This window comes from Arachis hypogaea, chromosome 19 (assembly GCF_003086295.3).
Source record: "Arachis hypogaea cultivar Tifrunner chromosome 19, arahy.Tifrunner.gnm2.J5K5, whole genome shotgun sequence".
In the NCBI taxonomy this organism is placed as follows: domain Eukaryota; kingdom Viridiplantae; phylum Streptophyta; class Magnoliopsida; order Fabales; family Fabaceae; genus Arachis; species Arachis hypogaea.
Window position 1 is genome coordinate 90,770,384 of NC_092054.1, and position 11,769 is coordinate 90,782,152.

General features: G+C 34.3%; 1 protein-coding gene across 9 annotated transcripts; it reads left to right on the plus strand.

Annotated features, from left to right (window-relative positions):
* The first annotated feature begins 3,120 nt into the window (after window positions 1–3,120).
* Window positions 3,121–10,297, plus strand: LOC112779727 (uncharacterized). 9 transcript variants are annotated; one of them, XM_072227614.1, is made up of 9 exons: window positions 3,121–3,423; window positions 3,562–3,686; window positions 4,079–4,144; window positions 4,218–4,758; window positions 4,865–4,982; window positions 7,225–7,365; window positions 7,640–9,183; window positions 9,277–9,413; window positions 9,867–10,297. In XM_072227614.1, exons 7-9 carry the CDS (start codon window positions 7,641–7,643, stop codon window positions 10,095–10,097), a joined length of 1,911 nt encoding a protein of 636 aa, XP_072083715.1. In that variant the 5' UTR covers window positions 3,121–3,423; window positions 3,562–3,686; window positions 4,079–4,144; window positions 4,218–4,758; window positions 4,865–4,982; window positions 7,225–7,365; window position 7,640; the 3' UTR covers window positions 10,098–10,297. The 9 variants fall into 9 exon arrangements, with proteins under 9 accessions (XP_072083715.1, XP_025679845.1, XP_072083716.1 ...); XM_025824060.3 differs by having other exon boundaries at window positions 4,218–4,277; XM_072227615.1 differs by having other exon boundaries at window positions 4,218–4,277; window positions 4,938–4,982.
* The last annotated feature ends 1,472 nt before the right edge of the window (window positions 10,298–11,769 follow it).

The following is an 11,769-nucleotide window of genomic DNA, read 5'->3' on the forward strand; positions in this document are numbered from 1 at the left end:
TCTTTATTCAAAAATAATATTTTTGGACTTTACTGTGAGTTTGTGTGTTTTTTTGTGATTTCAGGTATTTTCTGGCTGAATTTGAGGGACCTGAGCAAAAATCTGATTCAGAGGCTGAAAAAGGACTGCAGATGCTGTTGGATTCTGAAATCCCTGCACTCGAAGTGGATTTTCTGGAGCTACAGAAGCTCAATTGGCGCGCTCTCAATTGCATTGAAAAGTAGACATCCTGGGCTTTCCAGCAATATATAATAGTTCATACTTTGCCCGAGATTTGATGGCCCAAACTGGTGTTCCAAGTCTGCATAAAAATTCTGGCGTCAAAACGCCAGAACTGGCATAAAAGGTGGAGTTAAACGCCCAAACTGGCACAAAAGCTGGCGTTTAACTCCAAGAAAAGTCTCTACATGTGAAAGCTTCAATGCTCAGCCCAAGTACACACCAAGTGGGTCCGGAAGTGGATTCTGTATCATTTACTCATTTCTGTAAACCTTAGGCTACTAGTTTTCTATAAATAGGACCTTTTGCTATTGTATTTACACACCTCATGACACTTTACACGTTTCATATTGTATTTCTGACGGCATGAGTCTCTAAACCCCATGGTTGGGGGTGAGGAGCTCTGCTCTGTCTCGATGAATTAATGCAATTACTACTGTTTTCATTTCTATCACGCTTGTTTCTATTCTAACATATTCATTCGCACTTCAACCTGATGAATGTGATGATCCGTGACACTCATCATTATTCTCACCTATGAACGCGTGCCTGACAACCACCTCCGTTCTATCTGCAATAGCTTGAGTGCATATCTCTTGGGTTTCTAATCTAAGATTAGAACCTTCTAGGTATAGGCTAGAATTATTGGCGGCCATTCCTGAGATCCGGAAGGTCTAAACCTTGTCTGTGGTATTCCGAGTAGGATCTGGGAAGGGATGATTGTGACGAGCTTCAAACTCACGAGTGCTGGGCGTAGTGACAGACGCAAAAGGATCAATAGATCCTATTCCAACATGAGTGAGAACCGACAGATGATTAGCCGTGCGGTGACAGCGCATTTGGACCATTTTCACTGAGAGGACAGATGGTAGCCATTGACAACGGTGATCCACCAACATACAGCTTGCCATGGAAGGAGCCTTGTGTGTGGGAAGAAGAAGACAGTAGGAAAGCAAAGATTCAGAAGACAGAGCACCTCCGAAACCTCAACCTGTTCTCCATTACTGCATAACAAGTATTTATTTCATGTTCTTTTACTTTTTACAATTAAAACTAAGAATCATTACTGATATCCTGACTAAGAATTACAAGATAACCATAGCTTGCTTCAAGCCGACAATCTCCGTGGGATCGACCCTTACTCATGTAAGATATTACTTGGACGACCCAGTGCACTTGCTGGTTAGTTGTGCGAAATTGCAAAAGTGTGATTGTAATTTCGTGCACCAGAAGCCCACAAAGATTTCTCTACAATTGGCTTATAGATCGCTTAAATTTCCATATGGAATGGTGAAAAATTTGTTGGTCAAGGTGGAGCAAGAAGTTCATATTCCCGCAAATTTTGGAATTCTTGATATAAAGCAAGATGTCAATGCCTCTATAATTTTGGAAAGAGTATTCCTTGCTACCGAAAGGGCACTTATTGATGTTCAAAAAGGAAAATTAACCTTGAGGGTATATGATGAGCAAATGATTTTTAATGTATTCAAAGCCATACAACACCTAAGTGATAGTGAAGATTGTTTGAAGGTGGATGTCATTGATCTATTGGTGCATGAAGTTCTTAAAGAAGAGCCACTTTACAATGTGTTATAATTTTTATTATTACTAACGGGTTATGGCCATCGATAATATTTGTCGACAACACCGACACCTAAGCTATCGTAAAATTCATAGGTCTTGTAGTGGTAATTTAATTAATTTAATGTAAATTAACATTTCTATTTTCAAATGCAATCAAACAATCTTTATTAGTTAGATAAAGGTATTTTAATCTTTTAAAACTTAATGTTAAAAAGAGTACTTAATTTTTTTAATCTTCTAAAAGTGAATTATAAGAATATTTTAGTCCTTATAATATTTTTTAAAAGCCATTTTATCTTCTTACAGTAGATCTTTTACCACTTTGAGTTTGAATTTTTGGTGCTCTTTAGACATGCTCCATAGGACCTTCAAAAGTGATTTTCTAGACATAGAAAATAACAATATATCCTCTTAATTTTAGGCTAAAACTAAAAAAAATGGATGAAAAACAAGGATTAACTTTGCTGAAATTTGTATGGAAGTTCAAGGAAGATCAAGAAAGAGCAAGGAATTGGGCTTGGAAGGCTTGAATCCTTGAAGAATAAGCCAAAAACTATGGAAGAACTCCTTGAATGCTTGCTGAAAATGTGAAGAACAAGCACTGAAGTTCTCTCTCTCTCTCTCTTTCTCTCTCTGTGAACCTCGGCAATTTCTCTCTCTCTCTGACACTACAAGAAAGTACCAAAATAGCGACCCATTTTAGCAACCGAAAAAATTGGTTTCTAATAGCGACCGATTTAGTGACTAATATAGAATTTCCAAGACAAAAAGAATGTTGGTCGCTAAATCGTTGGCTGGATTACATTCAGCGACTGATAAGGTTTTAATACAACCAGAATAAAGCTGGTCACTAAAATAGGTTGCTATTTTTTCATTTAGCGACCGATTTAGCAACCAAAACAGAAAATAAAGTCTTTGGGACTATTGGTCACAAAATCAGTTGCTATTTTTTATTTTAGCGACCGATTTTGCAACTGATAGTGAAATAGAGTGAACAACTATTTGGTCGCTAATTCAGTCGCTAAAATACTGGTCGCCAAATCAGTTGCTAATTGTTAAGTTAGCGACTAATTTTAGTGACTAACAGAATCAGTCACTAATAGTCACCGAATTAGCAACTGATTAGTTTTATACAACTAGAATATAAATGATTGGTAAAATTAGTCACTATTTTTTAATTTAGCGATCGAATTAGTAACAAAAATAAATAAAGAAATGTCTTTAAAACTCTTGATCACAAAATCAATCACTATTTTTTGACCTAACAACTAATTTTACAACCAATCTATAAATAAATAGAATAATGTAGTTGGTAGCTCGCTAAGATTGTGGTCACTAAATCAATTGCTAACTTTTGAATTACCCTCACTAACCCTAACTCAGCCACACCGTTCTCATCTTCTCCAATCAGATATCATTGTCATCTACAAGTGCCATTGTCGTCTTCTTCGCCGCTGTCTTCTACGCGCATCTCACTGCTGTCTCCTGAGGTCCCGTCGGCGTCGTCTTCTCCGGTCTCGGTGTCGTCTCATGAGGTCTCGTCATTGTCTTCTTCTGCAGCCTCGGTGTCACTACCTACGTCGTTGAGATCTCGGCATCGTCTTAGTTGTCTTTAAGCAGGTAACCTTCTAATCACCGATTCAAATCCATGCTGTTAGGTTTGGTTTTTCCCCCTCTGGTTAGGGGTTTTAGCGATGTGCTTCATTGAATTTTCCAGATCTCCAGATTTTATGCCGGATTTTGTTCTTGTTATGACAGGGAATAAGGCTGTTATCAGGTAGATTCACGAAGTTGTGTGAGCGCCTTAGAATGGTTCTTGTTGCCACTCATATTCTCGTTTACCTCTTCCCTTCTGCTCTTACCTACCTCGCTCTCGTTGAAAGGTTTGTGAAAGGTTTACACTAGTCTGCAAATATGACCTTTTGCATTTCTTGTTTAAGTGGTTTTTGATAAGGTATTTAGATTTAGGAGAAATGATTTTTGAAAATAGAAAGGTCTTTGTTTGTATGTCAAGGTTAGTGTTGCATGGCTCCTGATTTATATGGTGGAATGGGATTATGGGAATGTAGCATGGCTCCTGATTCATGGGAATATGCAGTACCAGTATATATTTACATTTTGAAGTTTTCAATGGGAAGCCACAATGGATAGTGTATGAAAATTAGAAATGCATTGAACAATTTCATTCCTTGAAGTTTAAAGTAGTGATATATCTATGATTTTTGTCATTGATACCAAACTTCCTTTTTATATTTCCTATTGTTTCTGTGAATAGGAGAGGAAGAAGAAGCTTAGTGAAAGATTCTTTACATTGCAGCAGCTTGTTTCACCATATGGCAAGGTATACATTTTTGAAGCTTCATTGATGTTCTAAGTTTCTATGAGTCTAAAGGTATCCATAATTTTCACTGCAGACAAATACATCTTCTGTCTTAGAGGAAGCAATGCAATACATAGGTTTCCTTCATAAACAAGTTAAGATTTGGACATTCTTTCTAAATTGTTCTGAAATGATTATCTTCATGGTATCTTGGAAATTATTTCAAGCACAACATACATGCATGTCATACATTATTAAGAGCTAAATAAAGTTGTGAAGTTTCTGTTTCTGATGTAAATTAAGCTGTGAATGAGTGTGGTGCTATTTTTGCTTTAACAAATATTTTGTTTGTTTCTTTCTGCTCAAGAAGCTTCTTTACAATCTGTGCAAACAAATTTAAGCCAAATGGGGATTGTCTTTCTATGTTGATATGAAGTTATATATTTACCTGAGCCTTGCCCTTTCTAGATGCTATATGCAATGGTGTGTTTCCCTTAGTGTCAACAAAGTTTATAGTTAATGGAAAATACGTGAGCAATTCAGAAAGCTTGACCCTTCTAATGTTGTAATTTCTATCAAACCCAAAAAACCTTCCTTAAAAGAAAGGAAGCAGAAGTTGCTTACATTTTTGCAAGGTACATTAATCATAGTTTTTTATTGTACAAATTCATAATATCATGATTTTCTTAGAAGAATTCCTGAGAGTGATAATGTTGCTGAAGACTATTTTTTATGACATAGAAATATGAACCAGTTTATAGAAGTATGAACCAGTTTGTACTAAGTGGACTACAGAATGGTGTGCTGTTTGTAGATGGGTTGAAGATTGGGACTACAACAAAATCATCATTTGCAATAGGTAAAACAACATCTTCATTCTTCAGTTTAATATCTGATTGTATATTTTTTTAAATAGTCAAACTATAAAGATACAAGGATTAGAAGAAGCTGTTGTGTGGTGTAAACATTTTGTAGCCGATAAATATAGTGAGATCATAGATGTTCTAGAAAATAAATCATGAGTAGTTAATTTTAATTTCATAAAACTAACAGAAGGTAATGCTGAAAAGAAAATGTTGAATTTTTAATTTCACATCATGCAATGCAACAAAACTAATTAAGGAAACTTTGATTTTCTTATTACTTTAGAGAGTTTATGGTGAGGAACAGAGGAAGTGCAGCAACAAAATAGACTTAACATTGAAGCTGTCACCTTGTGGTGATAAAAAAGGAAAAGAGAGGATGAGGAAGCTGAAGAGGTCATTATCAATGATCAAAGATAGCAGCATCACATATATGTAGTATACATAAATATAAAGTTGTATTTGTGTAGATTTGTTTCTGTCTTGATTTGTTTTCAACACGTATATGTAGTATACCTAAATATAAACTTATTTGTATTAGAATCCATTTTCTATTTTATCTTTATACGATTTTCAATAATTATAGGCATTTATCTATCTTTGATTATTTATATATTTTGTTAAATTAGAATTATATTTAAAAATTAAATTTTAATAGTGATATATGTGAAATTTAGTTAAAATTTATAATTAGAAAGTAGCAGTAGCGACTGATTTAGCAACCAATTTTGGAATTTTGAAGTTAGCTGTTAGCAACCGATTTAGCGACAGAAAAATTAGCGACCGATTTAGTAAACGAAATATTGGTCGCCATTTAGTGACCGAACATCTCAGCGACAGTTTTAGTGACCGAAATATTGGTTGCTATTTAGTGACCGATCTTGTTAGTGATCGATTTAGCAACCAAAATTATTTTGTATGGTTAGGTGGTCTTGGTTGAAAATCGATTGCTAAAATCGGTCACTAAGTATTTGCAACCACCATCAGTCGCTATTTTGAATTTAGCGACCAAAGTTTTAGTGACTACCAGAATCGGTCGCTATTTTGATAATTTCTTGTAATGTCAAATGCATTAAACTTTGTCAAATTTTTCTTAATGTGATCTCTTATATAAAAGGCTGAAGTAAAGCTTGAAATAGAGGTGGTAAAAGGTGTTAAAAATCAGAATTAAATGGCTAAAAAATAAGGAGGAAGGGGCATAAAGCATGATTTCAAGGAGGTGAGTCATGTCTTGTCGTATTTATTCATAGTTAATCATAGTTAGTTACTTCGGGTTAAAAACACTACACAGAGGGTAAAAGTAAGAGCGAATTTTGGCCACATGAGGGAGAAGTAGGGTTACGAGTTACTTGAAAAGCAAGCAAGAGAGTTTGGAGTCTTTAAGAGATGTTTGTAAAATACTAGGTTGAGGTTTGTTTCGGATTAATTTTACTGTGTGGTACAATAATGAGCAGTTGAGATTTATTCTTAAAAGAATAAATCAAGAATGAGTGGTTGAGATTAATCTTAAAATACAATTAATAAGGTGGTAACTACTTTTATCATTGATTCTGTGATCTTTAGAACGTTGGTTTTTTTTTTAATGAGTGTAAAACTGTCACTAAAAGCGAATCCCAACTCAAAAGTTTCTAGTAAGAAGTAATGAGCCAATAATAAAAAATATTTATCTCTGCTAGTCAAATTTATCTAAAGAAATTAATTATCCTCAGAAAATAAAGTTTGACTTATTAATTATTATTTTTTTTTTTTTTTTTTTTTTTTTTTTTTTTTTTTTACAATTGAGTCTATCTCACTATCATGATGGACCATAATCTTAGATTTTATAGAATAGGTTATAAAGTAGCCTAAAAAATTATATTACTAAAACTGGGTCTTATATTATTGTTCTATTTATATGTTTGTTCGAATTTTTTTTTGTTTATAAGTGTTAAAAATTTTTTAATTCTATTTTCAAATTTTGTGTTTACGATTCTCTTTGTAATGTTCTAATTTTGTTTTTGTAAATTTCAACTTCTATTTTTATTTACTAATTAATACTATGATTTTGTTTATAAATTAGTAGTCACTATTAATTTGTTGGTTAGTTAATTAATTGTTTTTTTTTTTTTTTTTTGTAAATTGGGATAATTATACAATTTAATATTAATTCGAGTGAAAATGTTGGAAAATGCATGGTACACGCAAAGGTGGTATTTGTAGACTTGCAGTTCCTTTACAAGTGTCGTTTTCTTCTTTCAGCGCGTGTCACCAATGTCCACGTAATGAGTAATTCCTTGGAAAATAATCAACAATTACGTTTACCATGACTAATTGGTACGGTGTGAAGCAATTAATTAGTTCTCAGCTCTCGCGAGTTTCAAGCTAAAGCTCTCAGTTCAGGTAATTCTTGTTTCTTTGAAATTTCATTTTATTAGATATTTCATCTTGTAATTCCTAAGCTGTGATCGATACACATTATGCATAGAGAAAAACCATATTCACTTAGTTAATTTCTAGATATAATAATAATTAGCGCAATTGCATGCTTGGATGATGTTGTTATTACTAGTTTTCTTTCAACTTTGATGAATTGTATATATTTAGTTCAATTTGTTATCGAATGATACAACTTAAACTTGCATGTTTGTATATTATGATTATTATTATTATGTAGGATGGAATTGGAGGAACCAGAAGATGATGAGTGGAATTGGAAAAATAGTAGTACTAATAATAAATACTACTTGGCTGAAGATGATGATGGCGATGGGAATAACCATAACAGTAATGGTGGAAAGTGGAGTTGGGTTTTGAACCTTGGAAAGAAGGTGTTAGTGGCTGGTTTGGTGGCAACTTCCGCCCCAATTGTTGTTCCACCACTTTTTGTTGCTTCTGCATTTGGCGTTGTTGCTTCTGTGCCGTATGCATTCTTCTTGGCAAGCCGTGTTTGTACCCAGACAGTGATGAGTAGGTTGCTTCCTATTCCTTATCATCATGAATATCCTGTGCTTCTTGATGAAGATGAGGAACAGCTTGGAAAGGATGGTGTTGAAAATGTGATTAAGAATTATGAGAAATGTGTGATATCATCAAATGGTGGGTATGAACAAGAGGTTGTGAAGGATGATGAGTTGCGTTCACTAGATGCTCGCTGTAATGTCTCTAAGGAAGGTGATCAAGAAATAGAAGAGGAGAATTCGGCAGGGAGAATGCTTGATGATGACGAGGTTATAGGAGATGAAATTGACGATGGAATTGTGATGGAAGAAGAGTTGAGTGGGGAAAGTAATGGGGAGCAACCAATGACGGCGGGGCATGGAGTTGTGATAACAATTGAGGGTATTGATGAGAATGAGGTTGATGATAATGATGTTGTTGAAGAATTCAAGGCACCCTTTGATGTTACAAGCATTTTCGTAGAGGAATTCGGGGATAAGGCCATAGAGGGTGACATAGATGAAGAAGAGTTGAAGAGGGAAACTAAGGAGCTGTTGGAAGAAATTAGAAATGAAGGTAGAATGGATGATAATGGAGGAGAATACGTACATGGAATCCATGGAGATACTAATGAGAACAAGGAAGAAATTGATTCAGTTGTTGAATATTCTGCAGTAGCACACAACACGCACAGTTGTAATACTATGGAGGGAATTAAAGTAGCTGTAATAGGAAAGGAGGAAGTAGATAAAAGACTCTGTGAGCAAAAGATTCCACCAATAAATACTGAAGACAAGGATAATATCTACAATTGTGTGGAATCAAATGATCCTATCAGAGATGTGTTAGAAGCCGGAGAGGTCGACAGTGCAAGTGTCTTGCAGAAGCGTTTCCATGAAAATTCTGAACTACTAAGTGGAACTAGTTTCCAACATGAAACTCATCCAGCTGAACCAGTTAGAGATGTGGTGATGGATCAGGATTACAATATTTCCCTAGCTGATGAATCGTCCAAGGTTATAGGCAGAAACATTGTTTTGGATTTGAATGATGATGAGGAACCAGACCAAGTGCTAGACGGGTCTACTGTATCTCAAGGGGTGAAATTAGATGACAACATTTCTTCTATAATTCAAGAACCTCAGCTACTTAAGTATGATGAAATTTTGGATTCATCAGATGCAGGTTCTGACGAAGTTTCAGCTGAAAAAGGGTTTGATTCGTCTGATCAGAAAATAATATATCCTGGCGCAGACACATGTACAATTGAATTGCATGAAGGTTAGGCCTTAAATTTGTATGCCACTTCCATTTTGTATACTATTCTTAAGTCCTTACATGATATCTGAAATTAATTGATTTGTATATATGCAGAATCTTCAGTTGCTATGGTTAATGGTCACACAGCTCTTATAGAGGTGACTAATTCCTCGGTAGAGAAAGAACGAGAACAAGAGGGTAGGCCATCTGAAATCTTCTCCAGAAAAGATGCGATGCGCCCTTCTGATGAGGTCAGGGCTTTTTATATGTGCAATTTTATAGCTAGGCCATCATGATCCCTCGTTTTATATGGTTCATAACTAGTTCAGTTGGATTTATAATGTTCCTTTATAAGTTCTAAAGGCGTTATAATTTGCCTAATGAACCTAAGATTGTGTTTACATGTTGTTGGGCGTTATTACATTGACTATCATGATTATGTCCCTGGAATTTAAACCATATATCTGTAAATTGCTTTTAATAATTCACTCTAAAATTTTCTTAGGGTTCTCTATCCCCAGCTACAAAAGAACCTTTCGTCTAATCCACTCTTGTGAAACGGTCCTATTTTGAACACGTTCGAACCAGCTCAGAAGGCCCTTGCCCAATCTAAATGTCCTAATTTTGATCTTATTTTCTCAATTTCTTGAATATGGCTGTATTTCTTCAACAATGAGGCTAATTTATTCTAGATCATTTTGCAGGTTACGTTCAATGAAGAGAGCATGTGGAAACAAGTCAGTGTCATAAGGAAGATAATAGGATATGAAGGTTCAAAACAAAAATCATTCATAGATGAATTAAAGGCTCTCTACATCTTCACTGGAGTTGAATTCCCTGCTTTTCTCAAGGAGAATCCCTATGATCCCGCTGAAATTAATAAAAAACTCCACTTTCTCATGTCCATAGTTGGAATCAAGTCAAATGCAGATTAAAATGTGACCTATGTATTAGTATTAGTATATGGTTTTCTTCAGTTTCTAATGGGTGTACTTTTCCTTTGTGGACTTGGTTCATGTTATTTTATACTAATGTATAAGTAATATGGTCGTGAGAGTTGTAAAGCATGTTGTTACATAAATATAAAATTTAGCCATAAATGAAGAATCCTCGTTAATATAATGTTTTCTTAGTATTCCATGTCTTTATGTATGGTTTTTCTTCTTTTTCCCATTTTCCGTTTTGGATAATTTTCATGTTTTACAGCGAGTATACGGTCATGACTCATGAGCATTTTTAAGCAGATTGTAATGTGCCTTAACCATAAGTTTAAGATTTCATCGTTGCATGGTTCTCTGATTACAGAGCTTAGCCTAAATTGTGAATGCTATATTCAGGACATCTTCAAAAGATAACACTGTAGAAAACTGCTTTTAAACCATAAGTAGTAAGCATTAGTTTCACTAATCACTATTATATTCACACCGCAATCTCGCAAGGTGGACCGAAACAAATCAGGTTACACGCATGATGTTTTAACCAACTTGAGTTGATAAAGTGGTTTGTTTATTTGTCTATTTAATTATAAGTTAATTTGGGTTTGTTAAGTAGTTAATTTATTTGTCTATTTAAGTAAATATGGGAGTTTAAATTTTACTTTGTGGATGTAACAATCTATTAGTTAGCAACAAACTTTAAAATAAAATTTTGATCCGCGACGGATTAATCTTTAATCTACCGGACTCGAAAAAAAAAAAATGCATGATGCATCTAATATATGAGTGGGGAAGTCAAAATTCAGTAATTCATAATGTCTTCATAAGGTAACGTTATTAGGAGGAGCACTTCTTCCAACTTTGACCTCTTACCATCAATTTTGTTCACATTATAAACCCTTCAAAGGATATAATTAAGATTGCAAATCTGAACCTTTTGTTATAAAATTGCTAGTACAAATTTTATTTCAAATAAATATTTTTCTTCATCAATTAAGAAACAAAGAATCGCTTAATATGTAATTGTTTATACCATGTAAAGCTCACATGCTGACTACATATTTTTCTAAAATGAATATAAAAAATAAAGCAATTTCATTTTATTTTTTCCCCCTCAAATTAGGGAGTTATATGGCCTCAATTAATTTGTAAACTTAGTCTATAAAGGATTATGGAAGTCAAAATGTAATCTCCATATTAAGCTTTCTAGAGCATTAAATTCATGAATTACATATTACCTAAAAAAAAAAAAAATTCATGAATCACGTATATACATATACCAATCAATTTCTCTCATTTTAAGTCTCTTGGAATGTTTGATTTTTCAAAACAAATAATTAGATATGCACAATTATATATCTCTAAAAAACGAGTAAATCTCCATAATAGTTTTGAGATTGACGCTATTACTCAATGTGATTCTCGAGATCCCAATTTCACTATTCTAGTTCCCCAGATAGAACTCTAGACACCATAATAGTCCCTAAGCATCATTTTGATGATGAGTCAGCTATAGCATCACTAGCATAGCGTCACTTTGCCATGTAGGAGCTTCTTCTTCTTCTTCTTCTTCTTCTTCTTCTTCTTTCCCTCCCTTCCACACCAAATCCCCATAGCGGCAGCCTCCAAAACTTCTTCTACCTCTTCTTCTTCTCCTTTCCACTCTTCTTTT

Coding starts and splice junctions, on each gene's coding strand:
- LOC112779727 (XM_072227614.1), top strand. CDS start 7,641: ATGGAATTGGAGGAACCAGAAGATGATGAGTGGAATTGGAAAAATAGT. Junction 9,184..9,276: donor TACAATTGAATTGCATGAAG/GTTAGGCCTTAA, acceptor GTATATATGCAG/AATCTTCAGTTGCTATGGTT. Junction 9,414..9,866: donor CGATGCGCCCTTCTGATGAG/GTCAGGGCTTTT, acceptor ATCATTTTGCAG/GTTACGTTCAATGAAGAGAG.